Source organism: Mustelus asterias, chromosome 23 (assembly GCF_964213995.1).
Source record: "Mustelus asterias chromosome 23, sMusAst1.hap1.1, whole genome shotgun sequence".
Classification (NCBI taxonomy): domain Eukaryota; kingdom Metazoa; phylum Chordata; class Chondrichthyes; order Carcharhiniformes; family Triakidae; genus Mustelus; species Mustelus asterias.
The window spans coordinates 23733865-23758355 of record NC_135823.1 but is presented as its reverse complement, the minus strand read 5'-3'; the positions used below and the strand labels follow the sequence as shown (position 1 = coordinate 23758355).

General features: G+C 45.0%; 1 protein-coding gene across 14 annotated transcripts in view; it reads right to left on the bottom strand.

Annotated features, from left to right (window-relative positions):
• The window catches only part of tnrc18 (trinucleotide repeat containing 18), a 163640-nt gene that overhangs the window by 106091 nt on the left and 33058 nt on the right, over positions 1 to 24491 (bottom strand). For 11 of the 14 annotated variants that reach the window (XM_078240109.1, XM_078240113.1, XM_078240112.1 and 8 more), the window contains exon 3: positions 1628 to 1804. The exons of the other annotated variants lie outside the window; for them this stretch is intronic. In XM_078240109.1, the coding sequence (XP_078096235.1) occupies positions 1628 to 1804 (177 nt within the window). The remainder of the gene's footprint in view (positions 1 to 1627; positions 1805 to 24491) is intronic. 14 annotated transcript variants of the gene reach the window in all.

Below are 24491 nucleotides of genomic sequence, written 5' to 3'. Positions count from 1 at the left end.
GATGGTAGATCCTAGATTGGTTTTCCTCAGATACTTGTCCCAGTCCTTACTCTTATTAGCATCTCAAGAGGCATAAAAGCTTAAAGCAGGGAAGCATTGACATACCTAGGAGCTTTCAACCAGTGTGAAGGCCTGGATCAGTCAGGGGTGAACCAAAGGGACAGAGCTGAGGGAAAAGCTTCAGTCAGCTGTCCAGGTTCTGCTTGTAAGGCTGATTTTCCACTGCTGAGCACTGTCAATCTGCTGGGCCTGAATTTCTGAAGTGCGCTGACTAGCAAAATGGCCGGGGTCAGATCCAGGCGGCTGAACTAATTTGTGGTCACAGAACACTTCCCTCAGCAAACTTCCAGTTACAATAAAAACTTGCATTTCTGCAGTGTATTTACCAAAGAAGAACATTGCAAACCATTGCAAACATAATGGGACAAAGAAAGGTGGTGGCACAGGTACAAGAGAACAATCAACTTGGGGAAATTCAGTGTGTAATCACTGAGACTTTATGTGGAACATGTCTAACACAATTTCAGATGGCTTCAGATGTCCTGAGGGACATGCCTTTTTAATAATGTACAGGTGTACCATCGGAAAGGTGCATACAATTTGGTAAATTTTACAACACAGCAATAATTTAGAATCCCCACAGTGCAGAAGGAGGCCATTCGGCCCATCGAGTCTGCAGCGACAACAATCCCACCGAGGCCCCATTGCCGTAACCCCACATGTTTACCCTACTAACCCCCCTGACACTCAGGGCCAATCTACTTAACCAGCACATCTTTGGACTGTGGGAGGAAACTGGAGCACCCGGAGGAAACCCACGCAGACACGGAGAGAACGTGCAAACTCCACACACACAGTGACCCGAGGCAGGAATTGAACCCGGGTCCCTGGTGCTGTGAGGCAGCAACATTACCTACTGTGCCACCACGATGCCAATATCCACCTCCCTCCCACCCCAACTTCCCACTCTTTTCCCAATGTGCCTCGATTGGATGTCCGCTCCCCATTACTGGCGCCATGTCAGTGAACACAGTTCCTCCTCATTCACTCAATCAAAACCCCTTCATTATTTTGAACACTTTTAGTAAATCTCTCCTCAACCTTCTCTGCTTAAAGGTGAACAATCCCAGCTTCTCCAAACCTCTCTGCGTGACGCCAACATTGAAAAAAATAGTGAGGACATGCGCATAGACATTTAACAATCTGGAACAAAAGTTACAGTTTAGAAGAATGGAAATATCACAACTTACGGTACAATTAGTTACAAACAGCAGAGCAAACAAACACACAAGCTGCACCCTGTCCGCTTATAGGGTTGCTAAACCAATGAAGTCACTGTATTTGCCGGGTGATTGGGTAATAGGAGATGACAGTGTGTTGGTGAGTGAATAAAGTCACAACTGGCCATGGCCTGCCGGGCGATGACCAGCTCCAGATGAATTAAGTGGGAGAATTTACATCCAGGTCACTTTCTGTTTCCGAGCTCACTCCAGCAAGAGCTTTGCCACACATGTAACTGCTGATTCCCAAGCCTGCTTTGTTAATCCTAGCTGCTCGCAGTCTTAAGCATCGGCTGTAAAACCCAAGAAGTGAGTGCAGTTGAGAATTGTTTCTGTTTTATTATTACCTTCAGGAGGGTATGCAACCCAGAGCTGTGCCATCTGGATATTTGTGGGGTTGGGTCCACGGAAGGAAGGGTCAGAGGGCAAAGGAGCAGGGGTTCCAGGAGGTGCAGACGAGGTCCCTAGACCACTGGCGACGAAACCCCCAAGAAAAGGAGTTGAGCCACCGGAGTAGGCATCACCTGATTTGGGGAAAGGGAGGGGGGAAGGGGGTGAGAGACAGCACAATCAGGATCTGCTAGATCAATGTCCACAATATTAACCACTCTACAATGCAAAACAAGAAATCCCTACTTACACTCAGTTCAATTCAAAACACAGCAAAAACAGGCAGTATAACATTTACTCTTAATGCACATTTGTTTCGAGTTAAACCTCCCACCTTTGCAATGTCTTTTCAAAACCACCTTCTAAACTAATAGATTGAAATGGGGCTGGACTTAAAAACAGTGCCAGTTCCCATCGCGATCCTTAAATCCAACATCTACGGTGCACCTCATAGTAATTTGATGGTGTTCATTTTGAGTATACGCTCGTATACTGGCAATGACACAGTCGCAATGCTGGGGAGATCAGGGACTGCCCCAAGTATTCTAATCGACGTTCTGAGAGGCCTACCACATTCAAGGATTGTACTCATGGCCATCTCGTACGTTTAAAAAAAAACCAACGGGGACTGCAATCTATTTTCTAAACAGAAATGAAAGAAAAAACACACCACGCGTCAAATAAAGAATAGGGCCTGGATGGGATTGTGGTCGGTGCAGGCTCGATGGGCCGAATGGCCTCCTTCTGCACTGTAGGGATTGTATGGATTCTAAGCAGCAATGAGCCACATTCATTAAACTGTAAATTTTTCTTTCTCTCCGGTTCCCTCCCATTTCTGGGCTTAAACAAGGCAAGCGCTTTCCATTCATAACTAACCTTAATTGCACAGTAATCAGTCAACGCTGATAGAATCACTCACAAATCCCGTCTTTATGAGTTTGGGTTCTGGGAAATTTACTGGGGCTTGAGGGAATTGAGCTCTGCAATTCTGCACCTTCTTTCCAGTCTAAACTACAAACCAGTGGCATTGCCCGGATTGGAAAAGATGCTTGGCATTTCGCAACGTCGTAAAATAGAGGCAGATTTTGAAGGGGTAAAAGGAGGCCGCAGTAGCAACAGGGCAAAGTTACATGCTGAAGCTTTACAATGCTTTGAGTCCATTTTGGCCACTACAACTGAAATATAAGCTTGCCCAGTTACATTGCAGTAACATGCAAGATACTTTGATACATTTTTTCCTGTGGCTAAACCCTTACACATCAGTTGGAAAGACAAAATGTACAATGAGCTATCTGATACAGATGGGCTACACACATGTACAACAAGCCTTGGTTCAGTGGTAGTGTCCTTGATTCTGAGTCAGAAGGTTTTGGTTCAAGCCCCACTCAAGGTCCTGAACACCAAATCTAGTAATGCAGGAAAGCAGGCTATAGTGCAAGTGTTAGCTCCCTCAAAAAGAAACTGTACACACAATGTCCTGTGAGAGTCGAAGGTCCTGCCTTCACAGCAAAAACTCAGATACAAAAAGACAAATCAACAGTACAAAATGTTTTACTCATAGACTGGTTACTTCCTTAAACACAACCTCTTTCACCCCCAGGTCCTGCATCAATGGAAAGCAAACAAATGGGAAGCAGATCAGCCATGGTCTAGCGAATGTGCAGCAGGCTCGAGGGGCTGAGCGGCCAGCTCCTAGTTCATACGCTCACCTGGATAAATTCACAACACTTTGAACATAGGGTCAAGATATGCATGCATGATGGTTCCTGACGAGACTGTGGAGGCAACTTGCATACCTTCTTTCATGAACTCAAAGTCCACTTGAATTGCAAAGTATCCTGCACTGTCCCATCGAGGTGCATTCAGTACAAAATTAAACTTACACTGTGTTGGTCACATCGGTTGGATTGAATAGGCAAGTTGGCAGTAATAAGTATTTTAACTTTGCTACTCCCAATCAGGGTTTCAGCAGCAGATGAGCTGAAGCAAGGGGCAGGGTCGAGTGATATTACAGAATTGGAAATTGGCTCTTTAACATAAAGAGCATTATGTTGCAATTATGGGAAGATTCCAACACTCTCTCCCTTTCCTTTTAAAGTTTATTTGTGTCACAAGTAGGCTTACATTAACACTGCAATGAAGTTCCTGTGAAAACGCATGACCATGAAACCATTGTTGATTGTCAGAAAAACCCATCTGGTTCACTAATGCCCTTTAGGGAAGGAAATCTGCCATCCTTGCCTGGTCTGGCCTACCTGTGACTCCAGAGCCACGGCAACGTGGTTGACTCTCAGCTGCCCTTGGGCAATTAGGGATGGGCAATAAATGCTGGCCAGCCAGCAATGCCCATGTCCCACGAATGAATAAAAATAAATCCCCTACTTGCCACACTCCAGTGCCAGTTCGGGTGCACTGAGGGAGAATTTAGCATGGCCAATGCACCTAACTTGCATGTCTTTCAGACTGTGGGAGGAAATTGGAGCACCTGGAGGAAACCCACGCAGACACGTGGAGAATGTGCAGGCTCCGCACCGACAGTGAGCCAAGCTGAGAATCGAACCTTGGTCCCTGGCGCTGTGGGGCAGCAGTGCTAACCACTGTACCACCGTGCTGCCTTTTAACAGTGATCAGTACAAACTCCTGTACACCTGGGCTTGTTTGACACTAATAATTCTCACAGCAGCTGTCCCCCCCCATTGCCTCAGGAGTAAATTCTAGAAACTGAATTGTATAGAGCGGGAGACTCCAAGCTCTGCCTGTGTAGCATTAGGAGGTCCCAAACTCAGACATTCATATAGGATATCAACAGTAACTTCATATAAGCCAACTTGTGACACTAATAAATAAACTTTAAAGACTAGTGGCTCCATTATTCCCAGGCAGATTGGAGAAGGTTGAGTAATTCCTGTCAAACTCGCCTGGGATCACATTGCTCTTAGTGACTGGGATTGACTTTACTCACAGAATTTATATCACATAATTATCAATGTTCTCCTGTTCATCTGAATGTGCAGTACAGTTACTTTTTTTTTGCAAGGTCAATCTCGTGCGATATCTTGACAACTTGTGAGCGGCTTGTATGGTACCTTCTGGATTGTTGCCCTTATGCATGTGTTTCAAACTAATGAGGAACTGATAACAATCCTCCACCCACTGTATACTGCTGGAGAAACCACTGTGCTTTTATCAGGAGCGAGTGTGATAGCTTCAGTCATGAGTTCCATTTACGAGTGGTCAGAGGCTCTTTTTAGTTAGACACTGTAGACTGTTTGCTTTAAGTAGACTCTGTTGGCTATAAAATAGACTGGCTGCTTTTTGTGTTTTGTCATAAGGGTCTGTCCTGTCTCTAATGCATTGGTTTCTGTGGAAAAACCCAGCTGAGATTCTCACTCCAAATTCCAATCCAGTGACTGCTACATGATAAAGGGTGTGATTAGGCTTAGCTATGATGGCTCCTGCAGCTAAAATGTCCATCTGCACTTATTGCTCTGTCTCATGTTGGCAGAAGGAGCATGTCAGTGGGAACCTATAGAGCTCTACTCCAATGTGAGATAGAAGGGTTCTTACTTGAGGGGTGGGCAATAGCAGAACAAGAGAGAAAGGAAAAAAGGAACAGAACAAAGGGTTTCTCAATTACCGTATTCGACCTGAACGGGGTGGGGGACATGACAATATGAAATTTGCGTGTCACAATTAGAAGCGGACTATGCTTTGCACAGTATGTCATGGCCGTTATTCATCTCTCAACCAACATCAGTTAAATAGAATAGATTATGTGGTCGTTATCACATTACTGATTGTGTGAGCTTGCTGTGTGTAAATTGGCTGCCACATAAAAAGTTTAAAGTTCATTTATTAGTCACAAGTAAGGCTTACATTATCGCAATTAACTTACTGTGAAATTCCCCTAGTCGGCACACTCAGGCGCCTGTTCTGGTCAATGCACCTAACCAGCACATCTTTCGCAGACATGGGGAGAACGTGCAAACTCCGCTCAGACAGTGACCTGAACCAGGAATCGAACCCAGGCCCCTGGCGCTGTGAGGCAGCAGTGCTAACCACTGTGCCACATATCCTACATTACAACAGTGACTAAACTTCAAAAAGTATTTGTGTGGTTGTGACACACTTTAGGACATCCTGAAGTTGGAGAGAGTGCTTTATGAATACAGATTTGCCTTTATTTGATTTCAAAAGGCGGGCATCAACACAGGAGTCTTTTTCCTTCAATGAAAAAAATCACAGCCTTTGTGCACTCTAAGCAAATATTTATCAGTGTTTAAGTCATAACCACAGTTGTCTAGCGTTGTTTAATTAGATCTGGTTATCAGAGTTAAATATTAGGCCAGTGCGACTGTGCTTTGTTTACTAAAGGACCCTGCTAGGTAATGTACAAAATGCAGCGAGAGATATTCACAATTCATTTTATGCTAACTAGGCAGCTGCTTGGAGCTCAGAAGCAATTTGTTCTAACCACCACTAAAGGTTTACAATGAAAATGGTTTGTATTTAAAAAGCACTGAAGACAGAACAACAACAAATGCTGACAATATACAAAGAGAGGTGCCAAATGTAAATCTCATGTTTTTCCCCTGACTGCTCCATTCTATTAGAAAAACCTTGCCTTAAGTGACACAATGGTCTATATGTTTGCCTCAGTCTCTAATAAACAATGTGAATTCCATTGTTAACGCTTTCTGACTCACTACTCCAATCGTAAAAGGATCTTTGAGGTTGAGAAACATTAACATGATTCTTGATATCAAGGGAAGCTGGTTAAAGAAAAGGTGACCTTTTACTGTTGATTTTGTTTTTAAAAAAAACTGGTTCACTAATGCCTTTTCGGAAAGAAAGCCTACAGTCCTTTGCCGGTCTTGCTGAAATGTGATTCCAGTCCCACTGGCCTGTAAAAAGGCTTGGCTAGTCAAACCTCAGACAAGTAGAAATTGCCAACAAACACTGCCTTTGCCAGCAATATCCACGTCCTGAGAATGGATCTTAATTAGAAAATTGTGGTGCTAGAAATCTCAGCCCAGCACCACAGTTTGCAGTTACAGTATAAAAGGCCATGTCCACCCTCAATCCATTACCACACCTAATCTCAAAGCAGCAGATGTGATACATCCAGGCCCATCTGCCCTTCAAGGTAGCCGCTGCTTAGAGCTCGCGTACTGTGTCCCCCTGCACAATTTAGGGGGAATTTTGTTTAAAACGGTTTCTTAATTTGTTTGGAGCCGTGATACCTTGTTGGAGAGCTGGTTCACTGAGGGTTTAGCCCAGGATGAAAGAGCAGTGTCACAGGTGGAAAGCAGTGATATTAGCCAGAGATGAAGCAAGCAGAAATACAAAACTCACCCAGTCTATCAAGTGCTTCTTCCACACCCGGCTTAACGCCAAGTTTTAATACAGTAATTTTCCACCAAAGGTGGGTTTACAGTAAATCCCGAGGCTTTCCCAAACCTCGCGCTCAAACAATAACTGTCACCCACTAGCTGCCTCTGGCCTGGTGAGTGCGTCTGTGCCAACTGCACAAGAGCAAAAATAAAGTTTAAAGTTTATTTATTAATGTCACAAGTAGGCTTACATTAACACTGCAATGAAGCTGCTGTGAAAATCCCCTAGTCGCCACACTCCGGCGCCTGTTTGGGTACACTGAGGGAGAATTTAGCACCTAACCAGCACATCTTTCGGACCGTGGGAGGAAACTGGAGCACCCGGAGATAACCCAGACAGACACGGGGGGAACATGCAGACTCCGACAGACAGTGACCCAAGCCAGGAATTGAACCCGGGTTCCTGGCACTGTGAGGCAGCAGTGCTAACCACTGTGCTACCGTGCCACCCTCGCTGAGGAGAGAACCCGATAGTTGTCCACTTGCAGACATTTCACTGATATTCTGCACAATAGTATTTGAAAGGAATCCATTTCCCTTACGGCTGCTGAACTTGTTAACATGTTGAAATGGTGGATTGTTTGGGCTGGGTTTTGAAATGAGAAAAAAGGCAGATCAACAGCTGGCTAAAATCCATCTTGCCCTCAATTTATCCCAGCAGCTTTATTGTTTATATATGTCTTCAAAAAGGAGCTGCACTGGAATCTGGCTGGGGCAGAGATCACATCTCATGAAAGTCAAATAACTCAACACAAACATGCATGGTTAATGTACTTTCCCAGACTGAGTTTGATTGCCTCAGAGGACTGGGGAAGAATGTTCCAGATTAACCACCGTGCCATCGTACCCCTCGCTTCTGACCCTGCATTTATTTTTCTGCTTTCATCTTTCTCTGAAAAACAATGTGATTATGTAGGCAGGAATCATAGGGTGTGGCGTACGGAGCAAGAAGTATCTAGTCATGATACTCCAGGCATCACAAGCGTGAAGAAAGCACCACAGGAACACTTTGACTATTTCATTCCTGTCCAACTTTCTCTTCCCTCTTCTTGAATATGCTATCTTACTTTGTGGTCCATGATCCATACTGACTGCCTCTCTCATACAAGTAATCACCTGAAGGCTGACAATAAGTGCTGCCCCTAACATCCCAATCAAGCCTATCTGCACCATTTGTTTACACATGTGGCCTTCAGCAGGAGGGTTGCTGGATAGCGGGGACCCAGATGATTTTATTTCCCTTTATAGCCCAAGGTGTGACTGCAATGTGTAACACACTAACTAAGGCTTGTCAAGGCTTTGGGGCGGCACGGTGGCAGTGGTTAGCACTGCTGCCTCACAGTGCCAGGGACCCCAAGTTCAATTCCGGCCTCAGATCACTGTCTGTGTGGAGTTTGCACATTCTCCCCCTGTCTGCATGGGTCTCCTCCGGGTGCTCCAGTTTCCTCCCACAGTCCAAAGATGTGCGGGTTAGGTGGATTGACCATGTTAAATTGACCCTAGTGTCAGGGGGATTAGCAGGGTAAATGCATGAGGTTACGGGAATAGGGCCTGGGTGGGATTACGATTGGGACAGTCTTGATGGGCCGGATGGCCTCCTTCCGCACTGTAGAGATTCTATGAATTCAGAATAAAACAAGAATTGAATCCAGGCTCACAAAACCATGGAATCTTACAGTATAGTGGTCATTTGGCCCAACGTGCCAGTGACGACCCTTTTGAAAGAGCTACCCAATTAATCCCACTCCCCGTAGCCCTGCAAGTATTTCCTTTTCAAGTATCAACCAATTCCCTTTCAAAGTTACTAATAAATATACTCCCACAACCGTTGCAGGCGGTGCTTTCAGATTATACAACTCACTGCATAAAAAAGTTCTTCCCATCTCCTCCCTGTTTTTTTGCCGATTATCTTAAATCTGTGTCCTCTGCTAACCCTCCTGCTAGTGGAAGCAGTTCCTCCTCATTTATCCTATCAACATTTCTCAATTTCTGAGCCTCAATTAAATCTTCCCATAACCGTCTCTGCTCTCAGGGGAACAATCCCAATTTCTCTAGTCTTTCCACTCTTGACACTATTTTGATAAACCTCCTTTGCAACCTATTCAAGGCTATAGAATAGAATCCTACAGTGCAGAAGGAGGCCATTTGGCCCATTGAGTCTGCACTGATCACAATCCCACCCAGGCCCCATCCCCCATAACCGCATGTATTTACCCTCGCTAATCCCCCTGACACTAAGGGGCAATTTAGCAAGGCCAATCCACCCAACCCGCACATCTTTCGACTGTGGGAGGAAACCGGAGCACCCGGAGGAAACCCACGCAGACACGGGGAAAATGTGCAAACGCCACACAGACAGTGACCCAAGCCGGGAATCGAACCTGGGTCCCTGGCGCTGTGAGGCAGCAGTGCTCACCACGGTGCCACCCAATAACGTCCTCCCTAACCTGTGGCGCACAGATATGGTCACAATATTCTAGCTCATGCCTAACCAGTGAGATGTAATAGTTTAACATAACTCTTCGAAGCTTTTGAATTCTACGAAGCCCTGGATTTCTCAGCAATTTAATCACATCTTTGGCCTGATCTAAAGAAGAACTGTTTCCATTCTGCATCATTAGATGCAGACTGAACAAGTGAGAAATTATTTGAGGAGAATAGAGACAGCAGAATTGCTCACTGGAAGAGCTCAACATTTTGTGCGTAACAATTAGGTTATCACCTTTTAATGAATCCACAAAACATGTTTTTGTAAAGAGTAGCGGTTAAGGTAGTGCTCGCACAGTTACCCTAACACAGTGGTTCCCAAAGGGTGCGGCGCGCCACACTGGTGCGGTGAGAGAGGATGGCAAGTGTGGCGGGAAGATTCAAGGACAATCAAAGAAACATTTAAACATGGTTTAAACAAGCATTGTTTTATACTTTCTGGATGCCCCATGATCATATTATAAAGTAGTTGTGTTCTATGTTATGAGTCAAGCACTGCGAGGAGTTGTTTTTTTTTGTTTTTGAATGTATTTCTTATCAATAAAACATTTGGTGTGGCACGAGCAAATTTTTATTCCGAAAGTGCGGCCCAGTGAAAAAAGTTTGGGAACCACTGCCCTAACATATACTTTAGCCTGAGGAAACACATGGGTATTGGGGGAGGAAGTAGGGAAATATTTCCTAATTGCCAATTTTTGCTCAACTTCCCCTGTAAAAGCTGAGTAATGTGCCTTTCTGCAACTTCCTCTGCCCTGCTAAGCAACATGTAGAAACAGGACTATATACAGAAGACCAGTTTGACCACTGTATTATGTACAAGATATTTGGTTCCAATGTTGTAATTCTGTTACAAATAAAGTCAGCCAGTCTATCTCAAAAACAAAATAGAGAGTCTCCAACCTCAGTCCACACCGTCTCCACGTCTGCTGGTCGATAGCCCCAATGTTCTGTTTCGTCACAAAATATTTTTCCTGTAATTCAATGTTTGGAAGGAGACAGCTGTTGGAGCAGCCACCAGAGTCCTGATCTTTGGCTGCAGAGGGGAATTTCATCCAGGGTACCCTGCTTCCTTCATGCATTGATACTGGCATTGAGCTGCTATTGCATTTCACAAGACTGGCTCCCAATACCGTAAACGCTTAAGATCCCAAATTCAGAAAAATGGAAGCTACAACAAGGTTAATGCCACTCACACACCCGTGGACAATCTCAATTAAGTTTATTAAATTTATTTATTAGTCACAAGTAGTCTTACATTAACACTGCAATGAAGTTACTGTGAAAATCCCCTAGTCGCCACACTCTGGCACCGCCTGTTCGGGTACACTGAGGGAGAATTTAGCATGGCCAATGCACCTAACCAGCACGTCTTTTGGACTGTGGAAGGAAACTGGAGCGCCCGGAAGAAACCCATGCAGACACGGGTAGAACGTGCAAACTCCGTGACCCAAGCCGGGAATTGAACCCGGGTCCCTGGCGTTGTGAGGCAGCAGTGCCAACCGCTGTGCCACCCCAAGCTCGGTTGCTTAAGGCTTTGTTCACAGGATGTGTGGGTCCAGAATGAGTAACATTAACTCATATTTAGGTTGTAACCAAGGGCCATCGGAAAGGAAAGTAAATGGCACGGGTCTCCTACAGTGGGAGAGCAGCTAAAAGGGGCAAAGAGGATTTACAGCTTACCTTGTTCATTATTAGGAGGATCAAACTATCTGCTACTGGTTGCATGGAAGAGAAGGGATCTTAGAAGAAAATGTTAGAAACTAAGATAAACCATGACAAATTACTGTGGATGCTAGAATCTGAAACAATAACAGAAAATGCTGGAAAATCTCAGCATGTCTGACAGTATCTATAGAGAGAGAACAGAGCTAACGTTTCGAGTCTGGGCGATGAAACAGTCATTCAGTCTTGAAACGTTGGGCGGAATTTTCCCATCCCGCCCGCCACGGAACCGTAGCAGGCTGAGGTAAACCATGGAAAGGTCCTTTGACCTCGGGCAGGAATTTCTGGCCTTGGGGCGAGTGCAGCCGGAAAATCCCGCCTGGTAAGTCCATTCTTTCTCTACAGGCGCTGTCAGACCTACTGAGATTTTCCAGCATTTTCTGTTTTTGTTGTGCAAGATAAACCATGCCACTTGACCTGGTTTTACTGGGGTAAGGAAAAGAGGATGCAACATTAAGTGGCCAACTTTGGTCACCAAGAGGCAGGGAGAGGAGATTCACCAGTAGAATTTGGTCACCAGTGAGGGTGAGGTTCTTGAATATCATACAGGAACATTTAACGTATCAATTTCCAATGCAATTTCATATCTAATGGTTCCAATGTCCATATTGATGGTAACTATCTGAAAAACACTGTTCGACAATTCTCAACACCACTATAAAATATATATTGAGAAGTAGCACTAGATGACCCTAAGTGTTGTGGTTATATATTGAAAATTAGGGTCAGACGTTCTGAAGTCACTTTCATTTGCAGTCCATAGAAGGTGTAAGATAAACCATGCCATTGTAGTCCCACAATATTCTGCAGCTACAGCAAGTCCCAATACAGATGTCAGGTACTCGATGCTAATCACATGTTAATGTGGTTTATAACATTCTGTTTAATATCCAAAACTAAAATCATCTCAATCCTTGTATACTTTCCCAATCCTAATTCTTTTGTGTTATCACCAACTTATGGTTTAAATTAGTATCACAAACTATGCTTTAAAAGAGGCCAGATTGAAATGGCTTTAATTAGTTTAAAATGAGGAACATTGAGAAACAGATGGCTTCTTTTTGTTCTTTCCACTCCGTGCCAATGCCAGCAAGGCAGTGGCATTGGGAGCTATTGTAAAAAGGAACTGGTGCCCATGGCAGGTTACAAGCCTAATACTTGTAACGTGTTGCTAGGGTGGAAAGAACGAAGAAGGAATCTGTATTTGTGTCGTGATCACAATCTCAGGTTATTCCCAGCATCGGAGGTTCAAACTCTCCGTACAGATCCAGTTAAAATATTTCCTTTCAGAGTCAGTGCTGCACTGCCTATGGCTTGTTGCTAACACCAGCGAAGTCACCTAGAATAATGAGGTTTTGTTCAGAAACGCCAGATATTGAGAACATGTCACCTTTTGCCCTACTCTTTACCCACTTCACCCTCACAGTTCAGGCTGCCAAATTAGTCATTTCATAAAGTTATTGACTAAAGTAGCAACGGTAACCATTTTTTGTTAAATGTGCTCACTCCACCCTCATTACAAGGCTTTAGGTCAAAACACTATCGGTGTCGTAAATCTTGACGATCCGGGCCTCTCAAAAACTTTTTAATGTCCCATTTTATGCTGAATTCGGAGACAATCCCTAGACCTGGTTAGAAACAATAAACACTGCTCAGTTATTAGGAGCATGGATGAAATGGAAATGCTTTGTTCATCTTAGCAGAGTGGCAAAGAAACGCAGGTTCACCTGGAAAGCCTGAGAGGCTGCCATTGTCATATACATAATGTGTATGTACATTTCAATATACACACATATATACACGTGTACACTTTTTCAGCTGATGAACTGAAATAGGAATTTAAATATATTTCACATTTATACACTGTGACAAACAGCTGGATGATATTGCTTGCATATGAAAATGTACTTTGTTGACATCTTTGTGGAAAAAAACTGGCACCGATGGAAATGGGCTACATTTTTAATGTACTCATCAGGATTATCCCAAAGTATTTCACTTACAACAGGCTCCTCTAATGTGTTATTATGTGGATAAATGTTGTGGTCTGCAAGATGCTGCACACACTGATTGGTAGAATGACCAATTAAATTCATTGACTATAAACCAAAGCCTGTTCGATAACGAGCAGCACTGATGAATTTCAGATCAATTTGAAATATAACCCGATACAGAAAGAATCCACGTCATAGCTCAGTGTCACAAATGAACCTCCGATGCTGGTTTTGTCTGATCGAGTCCCTTTAGCCTAAGTCCTGTCAGGGTCTGAACATGATAAGTCTGGACATGCAAGCAATATCATCCAGCTGTTTATCACAGTGTATGTATGTGAAATATATCTAAATTCCTATTTCAGTTCATCAGCTGAAAAAGATGCATTCATTCAAATGGGGCAGAAGGCGCAAGTGTTGGGGGTGCACCTCTGCCAAAACCCTGCTGAGGAATTCAAAGCTAAGAGGAACTCCCTTGATTAACTGAGCCATGGCGAGACACTAGGAGCGCACCCAGGTGCATCCGAAAGAAAGGAGTGTGGCAACTAGGGGATTTTCACAATAACCTCATTGCGGTGTCAATGTAAGCCTTGATTTGATTTGATTTATTATTGTCATGTGTATTAGTATACAGTGAAAAGTATTGTTTCTTACACGCTATACAGGCAAAGCATACCATTCATAGACAAGGAAATGAGAGTGCAGAATGTAGTGTTACAGTCATAGCTAGGGTGTAGAGAAAGATCAACTTAATGCAAGGTAGGTCCATTCAAAAGCCTGATGGTGGGCAGCAGGGAAGAAGCTGTTTTTGAGTCGGTTGGTACATGTCCTCAGGCTTTTGTGTCTTTTTGCCGACAGAAGGAGGTGGAAGAGAGTATGTTCGGGATGCGTGTGGTCCTTGATTATGCTGGCTGCTTTTCTGAGGCAGCGGAAAATGTAGACAGTGTCAATGGGTGGGAGGCTGGTTTGAGTGATGGACGGGGCTTCGCTCATGACCCTTTGCAGTTTCTTGCGGTCTTGGACAGAGCAGGAGCCAAACCAAGCTATGATACAATCAGAAAGAATGTTTTCTATGGTGCATCTGTAGAAATCAGTGAAAGTCGTCGTGGACGTGCTGAATTTCCTTAGCCTCCTGAGAAAGTTGGTGGGTTTTCTTAACTATAGCGTCCGCATGGAGGGACCAGGATGGTGATCTGGACACCTAAAAACCTGAAGCCTACTTGTGACATGAATAAATAAACTTTAAACTTTAAGATGCCCACCAGCTCCACTGTGGTAAAGCATTCAGCACAGCCAACTTGTTCTGACTCACCAACCATTCCCACTCTTCCTTGAAGGGAACTCCGAAACTCTAATGCATTCCCAGTGGCTCCCTTCTAATTTCAAAGACAATTCTGCTGTGCCTTGGGGACTCTCAGTCCATGATCGCAGACTGGAGCGCCCCATGCGTGCCGGACTCCCTCAGCGCAACTCTGGAGGAACGGTCTACATTTTGTGCTCAAGTCTCTGGAGTGCGAATCCAAGCCACAACCTTCTGGCTCAGAGGTGACAGTGCTATACCGCCCCCCGCCCCCCCCCCCCCCCCCGGAAGCCATGTTGACACCTCGATATGAAAGAGCAGTGCCCTAAAGCTGAAGGCCAATAGCGCAAGTGACGCTGCTAGATTGTTTTCTTTTGCACCTCACAACCCCTGGGTTTTGAATGAAAACAGCTGGACTGTTTGCAAATGCAGCAGCTGCAGTTAGGTCAGGGATAAGTAGAAGCAGGCACTGTTGTTTCGATGTTTCTTTTTTGAAAAAAAGGGCCGTTTTTTTTCAATCAGGCCACATGACAATCACAGGAAGCTGTTAGCCTCGAGGCTTGAGAAAGACTCCCCACCCCCCCAAAAGTAGTCCAGATGTTTCTCGTTGGTCTAGCATTGTGCAAGAGAGCGGAGGGCTGGACTGTTTCAGACACAGCAACCAGGGTGGAAAATGCTACACCACATGATTTCCACACGAATGTGGTTTCTAAATAAAATACTACGTTTTCACGATTCAGGGCAGAGCCAGAGTCTCGAAATCTCGGGAGTCACTTTGAAATATTATTATAAAATCAATACTTTCACCCTCATTCGTCAAACTATAAGCTCTTTGAGAATCAAAGGGAGGGGGGTGGGGGGCGCTCTCCATGGTTAATGAAAACCATATTTGTTCTGGGGTCACTTTTTTCTCTCCCTCTGGCTGACTGAAATTATGGCTTGCAATGACGAGCATTATAAGGCAGGAGAGTTGTTCCTCTATTTGAGCACGCTAAAGAGGAAGCTACTCCGAGAGCAGCACAGGGCTGATTTCCACACATTTAATCTGGTTGTACGTACGCCATAGCGTAGCACTCTGACACGGTAAATGGGGGTAGGGTAAGAAACTTGAGCGTTGCATTTCCCTCGCGTTGAGCTGATTGTCTCTGTGTGGTTCCACCTCTGTCATTCCTTCACTATATCGACTCCAGCAACGGCGGCACGGTGGTTAGCACTGCTAACCTCACAGCGCCAGGGGCCCGGGTTCGATTCCCGCTCGGGTAACTGTCTGTGTGGAGTTTGCACATTCTCCCCGTGTCTGCGTGGGTTTCCTCCGGGCACTCCGGTTTCCTCCCACAGTCCAAAGATGTTGCGGGTTAGGTGGATTGGCCATGCTAAATTGTCCCTTAGTGTCAGAGGGATTAGCTAGGGTAAGTGCATGGGGTTATGAGGATAGGGCTTGGGTGGGATTGTGGTCGGTGCAGAATTGATGGGCCAAATGGCCTCCCTCTGCACTGTAGGGATTCTATGATTCTTGTGAATAGAGGACATTGAACAGGGCCATTCCAAAGAACAATTCGCATTTGCAATAGGTGGTCGAGGCTAAATGTGGACCCAGATTGGCAAAACTAGGTGCTTGCTTTAAAATGTCACACATGACCACATTCAATTGGGGAGATTTTCACAGAAACGAAACAGCAACAAATTAGGCCTTCCAGATAACTGTACACTTAACACAGGCACATGTTGGGCAGACTCCACTTTGGACACATTTAAGAAGCAGTTAGCTGCTGTATGGGGGGTGGGGCGGAGGAAGACGGGAGAGATGGGGGTTGGTGTTCTGGAAAGATTAGATCAATTGGCCTTAAGGGGCTTCTTGGTCTGAATTTATCTCGTGATCATCTCATCCTGAAAGATTAGCGGCCTAAGGGTTAACAGCAGGGGTCCAGTAGTATCCAAGACAATGGCAGAGTAATGATCTGCGGCAGACTCTGCAACCACATGTGGAAAGTTTTGTAATTTTCAAATGTCCATTGTGTTGGCCAATTTGCTCCTAAACAGATGTTTATGGCTTGCAAGCCAGTAACGTCTGAATGTCTCCACTTAAAAGAGACGGGTTTTGGATGCGGTGCAAAATAGCAGCTCACACCTTGGATAATTCACCTCGATTCTCCAGCTTTGCCTCATTTACACTGTGTTTTTAACCAGCGCTTTGATTTATTGTGAACAACTGATCATCGTTTTGCAAAGTCACTGGGGTGGTAATATTACTTCACTTAAAAAAAACTGGACCTAATTTCAGAGGGTTCTTCAGGAAATAATTGATGATTGCTGCCATTCCCATTGCAAACCATAAAGGCCGAGGCAGAAAAGTTAGTTTATTTATTAGTGTCACAAGTTGGCTTACATTAACACTGCAACGAATTTACTGTGAAAATCCCCTAGTTGCCACACTCCGGTGATTGTTCGAGGACACTGAGGGAGAATTTAGCATGGCCAATCCACCTAACCAGCACGTCTGTCAGGCTATGGGAGGAAACCGGAGCATCTGGAGGAAACCCACACAGACACGGGGAGAATGTGCAAACTCCACTCAGGCAGTAACCCAAGCCGGGAATCGAACCTGGGTCCCTGGCGCTGTGATTCAGCAGTGCCACCAAAAATGTGCCAGTCAAAAATGTCGTGGCTTTGTTTATCTTTGCAATTCTCACGAAGTGGAGAATAAGATAATTAGAATCCTTATAGTGCAGAAGGAGGCCATTTGGCTCATCGAGTCTGCACCCACCGCAATCCCACCCAGGCCCTATCCTCGTAACTCCACTTATTTACCCTAGCTAGTCCCCCTGACGCTAAGGGACAATTTACTCTGGCCAATCAACCTGATCTGCACATCTTTGGAGTGTGGGAGGAAACTGCAGCACTTGGAGGAAACCCACATAGAGACAGGGAGAATGTGCAAGCTCTACACAGTCAGTCACCTGAGGCTGGAATTGAACCTGGGTCCCTGGCGCTGTGAAGCAGCAATGCTGACCACTGTGCCACCCTTTCCCCTACCCCAGTCCAGTCCAGTCCATCCCGCCCCCCCACCCCTGGCTCCCCATAGCGACGAAGCACCTTTCTACACCCATTCTGTGGGAGAAAATGCCTTGCCCATCTTTGACTGTCGGCGGGCTCATTCACCAGCCAAGCCTGACCCTGTCCTCATGCTTTGGGGTTTGATGAGGGGCGGTGACTAGGCCTGGGTTGGCTCCTCCCTGTTTCCTGACGTCAGTTTGCAAGCTCACAGTCATTGCCCTGGAACTTGGGCCTGCCGGTGTTACTCGATGGAAAATTGGTTTGCATTCCTGTGAAAACAAAAAGCACTGGGGGACCTTGGCGGAGGTGGCTAGTGGACAATTGACAATTGGACCAAATTACCTGGAGGCAAAGGGGGAGGGGGCGGTAATTCAGAGTGGCCATTATACACAACAGGCCTGACTGCAGCCTATACTGTGGGGGAGGGGAGGGGGACATCCTTTTTATGTGACAGGTTGTTGTCCTTCAGTCAGAATTGGCCCCCTGCCTCTCTGCTGGGTGATTTTACGCTGCTGGACAATTGCAAAAGGCCTGAAGTGACAGGCAAATTGCTGTGTGAAGGTGACATCATTGGAATTCACCGACACCCTCCCTCTGCCACATTAGTATTCCAGGCAGGGAGACAGGCAGCTGAAGGACAGTATGTAATCAAATATAATTTTGTAACGCACCCGAAAGAACAGCCACACATTCAATTTCAAACTCACAAGAGATTAATCTGACCTGCTGGGAACAATAAAGTTGAGAGTGAAAACTAAAGCAGTCAATGATGGAGTTTGTGTGTGTGTGTGTGTATATATATATAAAAAATGAACAATGGTCTGTAAGCAGAAGATTGCAGCTGCTGTGTTTATGTGTTGTGTACATGTTTATGGAGCTTGACAGGATGTGTTTAAATGGCACTGGATGACCCAGAGACCAAAAGGAAAGCAGCCGTGTTTTCTATTCCCGGACTATAATTAAGTGCCTGTACCTAATGATTTGTGAGAACATCTGCGAAAAGCAAATACCAGACAGACATTTACAATATTAAATGTCACAAAATACAGCAATTACTAATACTTATTGTTGGATAATCTAGGGAGAGCTTCTCACGAGATTTCAAGAATGCATCAAGACAAGGAATAGGATGTGAGGGGTTGATTTGCTATTGGATGGGCAGCTATTGATGAACTGGGGTAAATGGTCTGAATTCAGTGTCCAAGCTTGACAAGAATAGAACACTAAGGCATTGAATGCCACAATTTAAATATACATTTGTTTAAAATCCTTCCCACTGCTTTCATGGTGTTGACTCGTGGCTGTGGGAGGGTTCCACAGGCATAGCAACCCCACTGGCACTTGTCCAAAAGTTGCCCGTCTTTGACTGTCCGCAGGCTCATTCACCAGCCACGCCTGGCCCTGTCCTCAGGCTTGGGGGTTCGATGAGGGGCAGTGACTAAGCCTGTGTTCGCTCCTCCCTGTTTCCAGTTTGCAAGCTCAGCACAGGTCTGACTGGGCTTTTCCTGATCCTCAGTGTCAGTTCCACATTCTCTTGCTGACGGTGCGACTTGCAGCTCGTGTGAGGCAATGAGGCTGGTCTTAAAAGAGCAGGAAGCCTCTTTCTAAGTTTGACTCGTTTCTCGAAAAGTAATCTTTTGTGGTAACGCAAAGTGCTCAATTTCACTCCTGTGTTAAACTGTGAGGTGGAGACCATAATTGTAAAATCATCTGTTTAAACTCGCCGTTTCTCACTTTTCGTTCCTTTTTCCAGATTCAGTTTGGAAAATCAGGTCATTCCCTGACAGGAATTGAGAATCAGTTACAAAGCGAAGGACTCTGCACTTCTACACTTTATGACTAAGAAAACATCTCTCTTTTTTAAGACTCCCAAAACACATTGCTTTACAGGTCGCCTGGGGTTGCCTGCGTTTCAGTTTGAAGCCAGTGACCATCCAGCTCTGTTTCATTTCGTTACTTGCTTTTAACTTGACTCAACTTAGCCAAATACGGTCAGGCTGAGGTTCAGCTCTCCTGTAACAACCAGGATGATGTGGAGATGCCGGCGTTACAACCAGGATGATCCTGTTACAACCAGGATGAACAGTGACGCTAATATTATTTACCAGTAACCAGCTCTGTACATTTTACTGCAGGAGTTTTAAGAGAGTTTTAAAACTTCTTTATACCAGAGCTGAACGATCCCCGTACAAATCGGCCCATTAACAGCTGTTGATTTGGATTAAAACAATATTTTTTTTCGGGAAATTCCTCCAATTTGTAGTGCTAATGACATAATGTTAGTGAGCGTTTGATGCTGCCGCTGGTACTTTTATAGCTGGAGGCATGGCTGTGTTTATTTAATCCGAGGTACTTCACGGTAAAGGTTTAAATGTAGTTGTTTCACTGAACAACTATAATGTGAAGCACGGTTACTGTGGCGGCAGTCCGGATTCTAAGCAAAATAGTGGAAATGTAATAAATCCATGTGTCAGTTCTGGGTCATTAATTTCAACTGGAGCCAATGGAAGAGGTAGACATTTTTCAAGTCATTTCGAAAAAGGATATTTTTTTAAGGACATGGGAGTGCTGCATTGTCCATAGAATCCCTCCAGTGCAGAAAGAGGCCATCCGGCCCATCAACTCTGCACCGACTCTCTTGAAAGAGTATCCCATCCGGGCCCTCCCCTCCTCCCTATCCCTGTAATCCCGCGCATTTGCAATGGATAATCCACTTAACCTGCACATCTTTGGACACTAAGGGGCAATTTAGCATGGTCAATCCACCGAACCCACACATCTTTGGACTATGGGAGGAAACCGGAGCACCTAGAGGAAACCCACGCAGACACGGGGAGAATGTGCAAACTCCACACAGACAAGTGATCCAAGGCTGAAATCGAGCCCAGGGTCCCTGGTGCTGTGAGGCAACAGTTTAAAGTTTATTTATTAGTGTCACAAGTAATCTTACATTAACACTGCAATGAAGTTACTGTGAAAATGCCCTAGTCTCCACACTCCGGCGCCTGTTCAGGTACACTGAGGGAGAATTTAGCATGGCCAATGCACCTCACCGGCACGTCCTTCAGATTGTGGGAGGAAACCGGAGCGCCCGGAGGAAACCCACGCAGACAATGTGCAAACTCCGCACAGACAGTGATCCAAGGCTGGAATCGAACCCAGGTCCCTGGCGCTGTGATGCAGCAGTGCTAACCACTGTGCTGCCAAAGGTGCTGCTTTTGGGATGAGGCATCAAAGCCAGGCCCTGTCTACCCTCACAGGTGGGTGTACAAGATCACACACTGCTACTTTGAATTGGAGCGGAAAAAAGTCTCCCAGCATTCTGGCCAACATTTATCCCCTCAACCAGCATGACTAAAACAGACTGTCTGGTCATTATCACATTGGAGTTTGTGGGAGCTTGCTGTGCACAAATTGACAACCACCTTTGCTACATAACGCTTCAAAGGTACTTCATTGGCTGTAAAGTACTGTGGGACATTCAAAAAAGATGCTTTGTGAACGGAAATCTTTCTTTCTTAAGGGACCTGTGTGTCACTGGACATTCAGGTAAACAGACATCATGCACCCTGTTGCCCCGCTGTCCAAATATGGGTTTTAAGGTTAACAGGCACCCAGGGGATGCATGATAAACAGGAAGTCTCAAACGTGTAGTAAATCTAAAACAGGCCCTAAAACAAATCTGTAAAACAAGCCCTCGGATGTTTTAACATTCACTTAGTTCCTTTACAGCATTTGTGTCAGTGTCAGCATTGTCCAAACAACGAGGATTTATAGAGGCAAAAATTTCAGGTTCTTTCCCGAGTATGAAGAAGAAAGCTTTGTGTTAAACCCGATTCAATCGAGACAGCTTCGTCCAAATACCAGAATGAAATGAGGAACGCCTGGAGAAGACGTGAACCGCATACCTTGTCTGATTATAATATTATCACCCGTCAGCCTTTTCTCTTAGATACTAGAACTGAAACTTAGCGGTCTTGTCAGAATATAACCTGTGGCATGGAAATGGAGGGAGGGGAGGGGGATGGGCCTTTGAATAGAAACTAGAAGAAAACCGGCATCATTAATCTATTAAAACGCTCTCCTGCGATGTGCCAGTGCGTAAGATCCATAGCCTTTAACATTATGTGCCATGTCATGGGCTGAAGGGGGCAACCACAAGCACCAACCTTCTTGATCTCATCCTTAAATCACAATGCTACAAGCAGGTAAAGAGGACATACATGTTTGTGCGGAGCATGCCTGTGCCATAAACAAAATACTATGATAATATGTTGGCATGAAGTCATAACGCCAAGTTATGTCACCACGGATGTTCAGTGCCACAGTGCCCCTCAGGCCAGCCGCCACCCCCCGCCCCCCCAACATCCATTACAAACCATTTCCAAAGCTGAGATTTCAGCTTGTGTACATGTTGCGGATTGGGTTAGAAATGTCCCCAAGTCAGAGATAATCCAGTGACATTCACTCTGCGCTGAGAAAGAAAGGACGTAAGAGAAAGACTTGCATTTATATAGCACCTTTCACAGGCACCCACCCATTCACACCCAATAGTGAGCAAATTGTCACAATCAGATCGTTTTCCACACCAAACCTGGGGCAATGTCCAATAAACGTTGGACAAATTTAATTGAATTGTAGAGAGCCAGGTCCCCTCCATTAGATATGCATTCATTCATATCCAGCACGACCCACTGGACAGGATTGCTAGCTGATTTCTTTCTTTGCTTTTCCGTCTCTCCACACCCAGCCCTCCAAGGAGTACAGGTGCACACTGTAACACCCGGGGCACTTCCCCAGCCCACACAGCTACACCCAGAACCTGCCTGAGTCGCACAGCTTTGCTTCGGAACGTAGCATGGATTTACCCCTTCAGCCATCAAGGGAGTTTGCGGAAAAACCCTAATAATCACAAACAAAATCCTGTTTCGTACATTTGTAACAGTTGCTGGAATCCCCAAAGTGACAGACAGAGAATAAGAACAAAATAAATAGCAGTGACCTCTGATCTCTGTTGCTGATGGCTGAAAAGTTAAAGATCAGAACATCTAAACCCTACATAGCTGATAACAGCTACTATTTCTACCCTCAAATATTTATGCCCCTTTTTTTTGCTGAGTGGAGGATCTTGTTCAATGGTACACTTTAAATGAACAAAACGTGTTTAACAGGTACAAGGCTGGAAAACTAGAATTAAAAATCATTAGTCACCGAGTGAGTGAGACCCCAGGCAGCCAGACCGCTACAAGAGGGTCTTCTGTGTTGGCACAGAAGATACAACACTGAACCTGACCATTTGGTGTATTGGTGTTTCCACTCTACACAAGCAAGGGTCTAATTCTACACGTTTGCTTGTTTTCCATACCTCTTTCATCTCTTTTCCTTCCATCATCTACCTCACTTATTGATATTGATATGGTTTCTGTTCCAATCACTAAACCTGGGAGTGCATTTTACAAGGTCGCAACCCTTTGTGTTACAATCATTGACGCCCTACAGTGCAGAAGGAGGCCATTCAGCCCATTGAGTCTGCACCGACCACAATCCCACCCAGGCCCTATTCCAGTAGCCCCTCATATTTTACCCTGCTAATGTCCCTGACATTAGGGTTAATTTAGCATGGCCAATCAACCTAACCCACACATCTTTGAAAAATATAAAATATTTCTCCTCTGTTCTGAAGCTCATATCCATATTCCCTTGTTCCAGACACCTCAAGCACTGTAAACAGTTTACCCTTCTACCTACTCTGTCTTTGCCCTTCATAAGTCCTCCATCAGATCACCATGTATTCTGTTTTATTCATCCTTGGGCATCACTGGCAAGGCCAGCATGTGTTGCCTATCTGAGTTAACCTTGAAAGGTGCTCACGGGCCTCTTCCTGCTGCACACTGGGTGGTGTAGCTACTCCTCCCACAATGCTGTTCGGAAGGGGGTTCCAGGACCCAGCGACCATGGACAAATGACAGTATGTTCCCAGGTCACGGTGGTGTGTGGCTTGAAGGAGACCTGGAGGTGATGGTGTTGCCATGCATCTGCTGCCATACCCTTCTAGGTGTTGGGGATTGCAGATCTGGGAGCTGTTATTGGACAATGAGGAGCCTTTTCTATTCATAGGGAATCCAAAACGAGGGACAACAAAAATAACAAAGTCACCAATAAATCCAATAGGGAACTCAAAAGAAAACTTCTTTACCCAGAGAGTGGTTAGAATGTTAGATATTACCAGATAGAATAGTTGAAGCGAATAGCATCGATTCATTTAGGAGACACTAGATCAGTGACGGACAATATAGGCTCAGTGGGCAGCAAGATTAAAATCAAGCTTGTTTACTAACCATCCATGAATAAGATTAAATACATTTAATACATGCCAAATATTTCATGATGAGTTATAGAGAATGCTTAATCATTTATATATTAATAGAACTATCAACTTCAATGGTAAAAAATGAACAAATATTTACACTGTGGACACAGAGGGAGCGCATGGCTCTCACAGTCAATGTTGTGAGCAATCAGCACGCACCTCACTTCACTTGCCTTTCTTTTTATGTGTATCACATCAGTCATACCAGTAGGAAAAAAACTACGCGGACAGAAATCAGTGGAATGTGGTATCCGTGGGCAACAGTCAACAAAATGTCTCATGGGCCGCACTCAGAACACTGATGGACTTCATGTGGCTCCCTGGGCTGCAGGTTGTCCACCGATGCACAAGATCATGGCCAAAGGAGAAAGGAACAGAAGGATATGTTGATACGGTGAGATGAAGTCGAGTGGGAGGAGCGTTGTGTGGAGCATAAAGACTGGCGTGGATGAATTGGCCCAAATGGCCTGTTGCGGTGCGGTAAATACTTTGTAAGTGTATTTC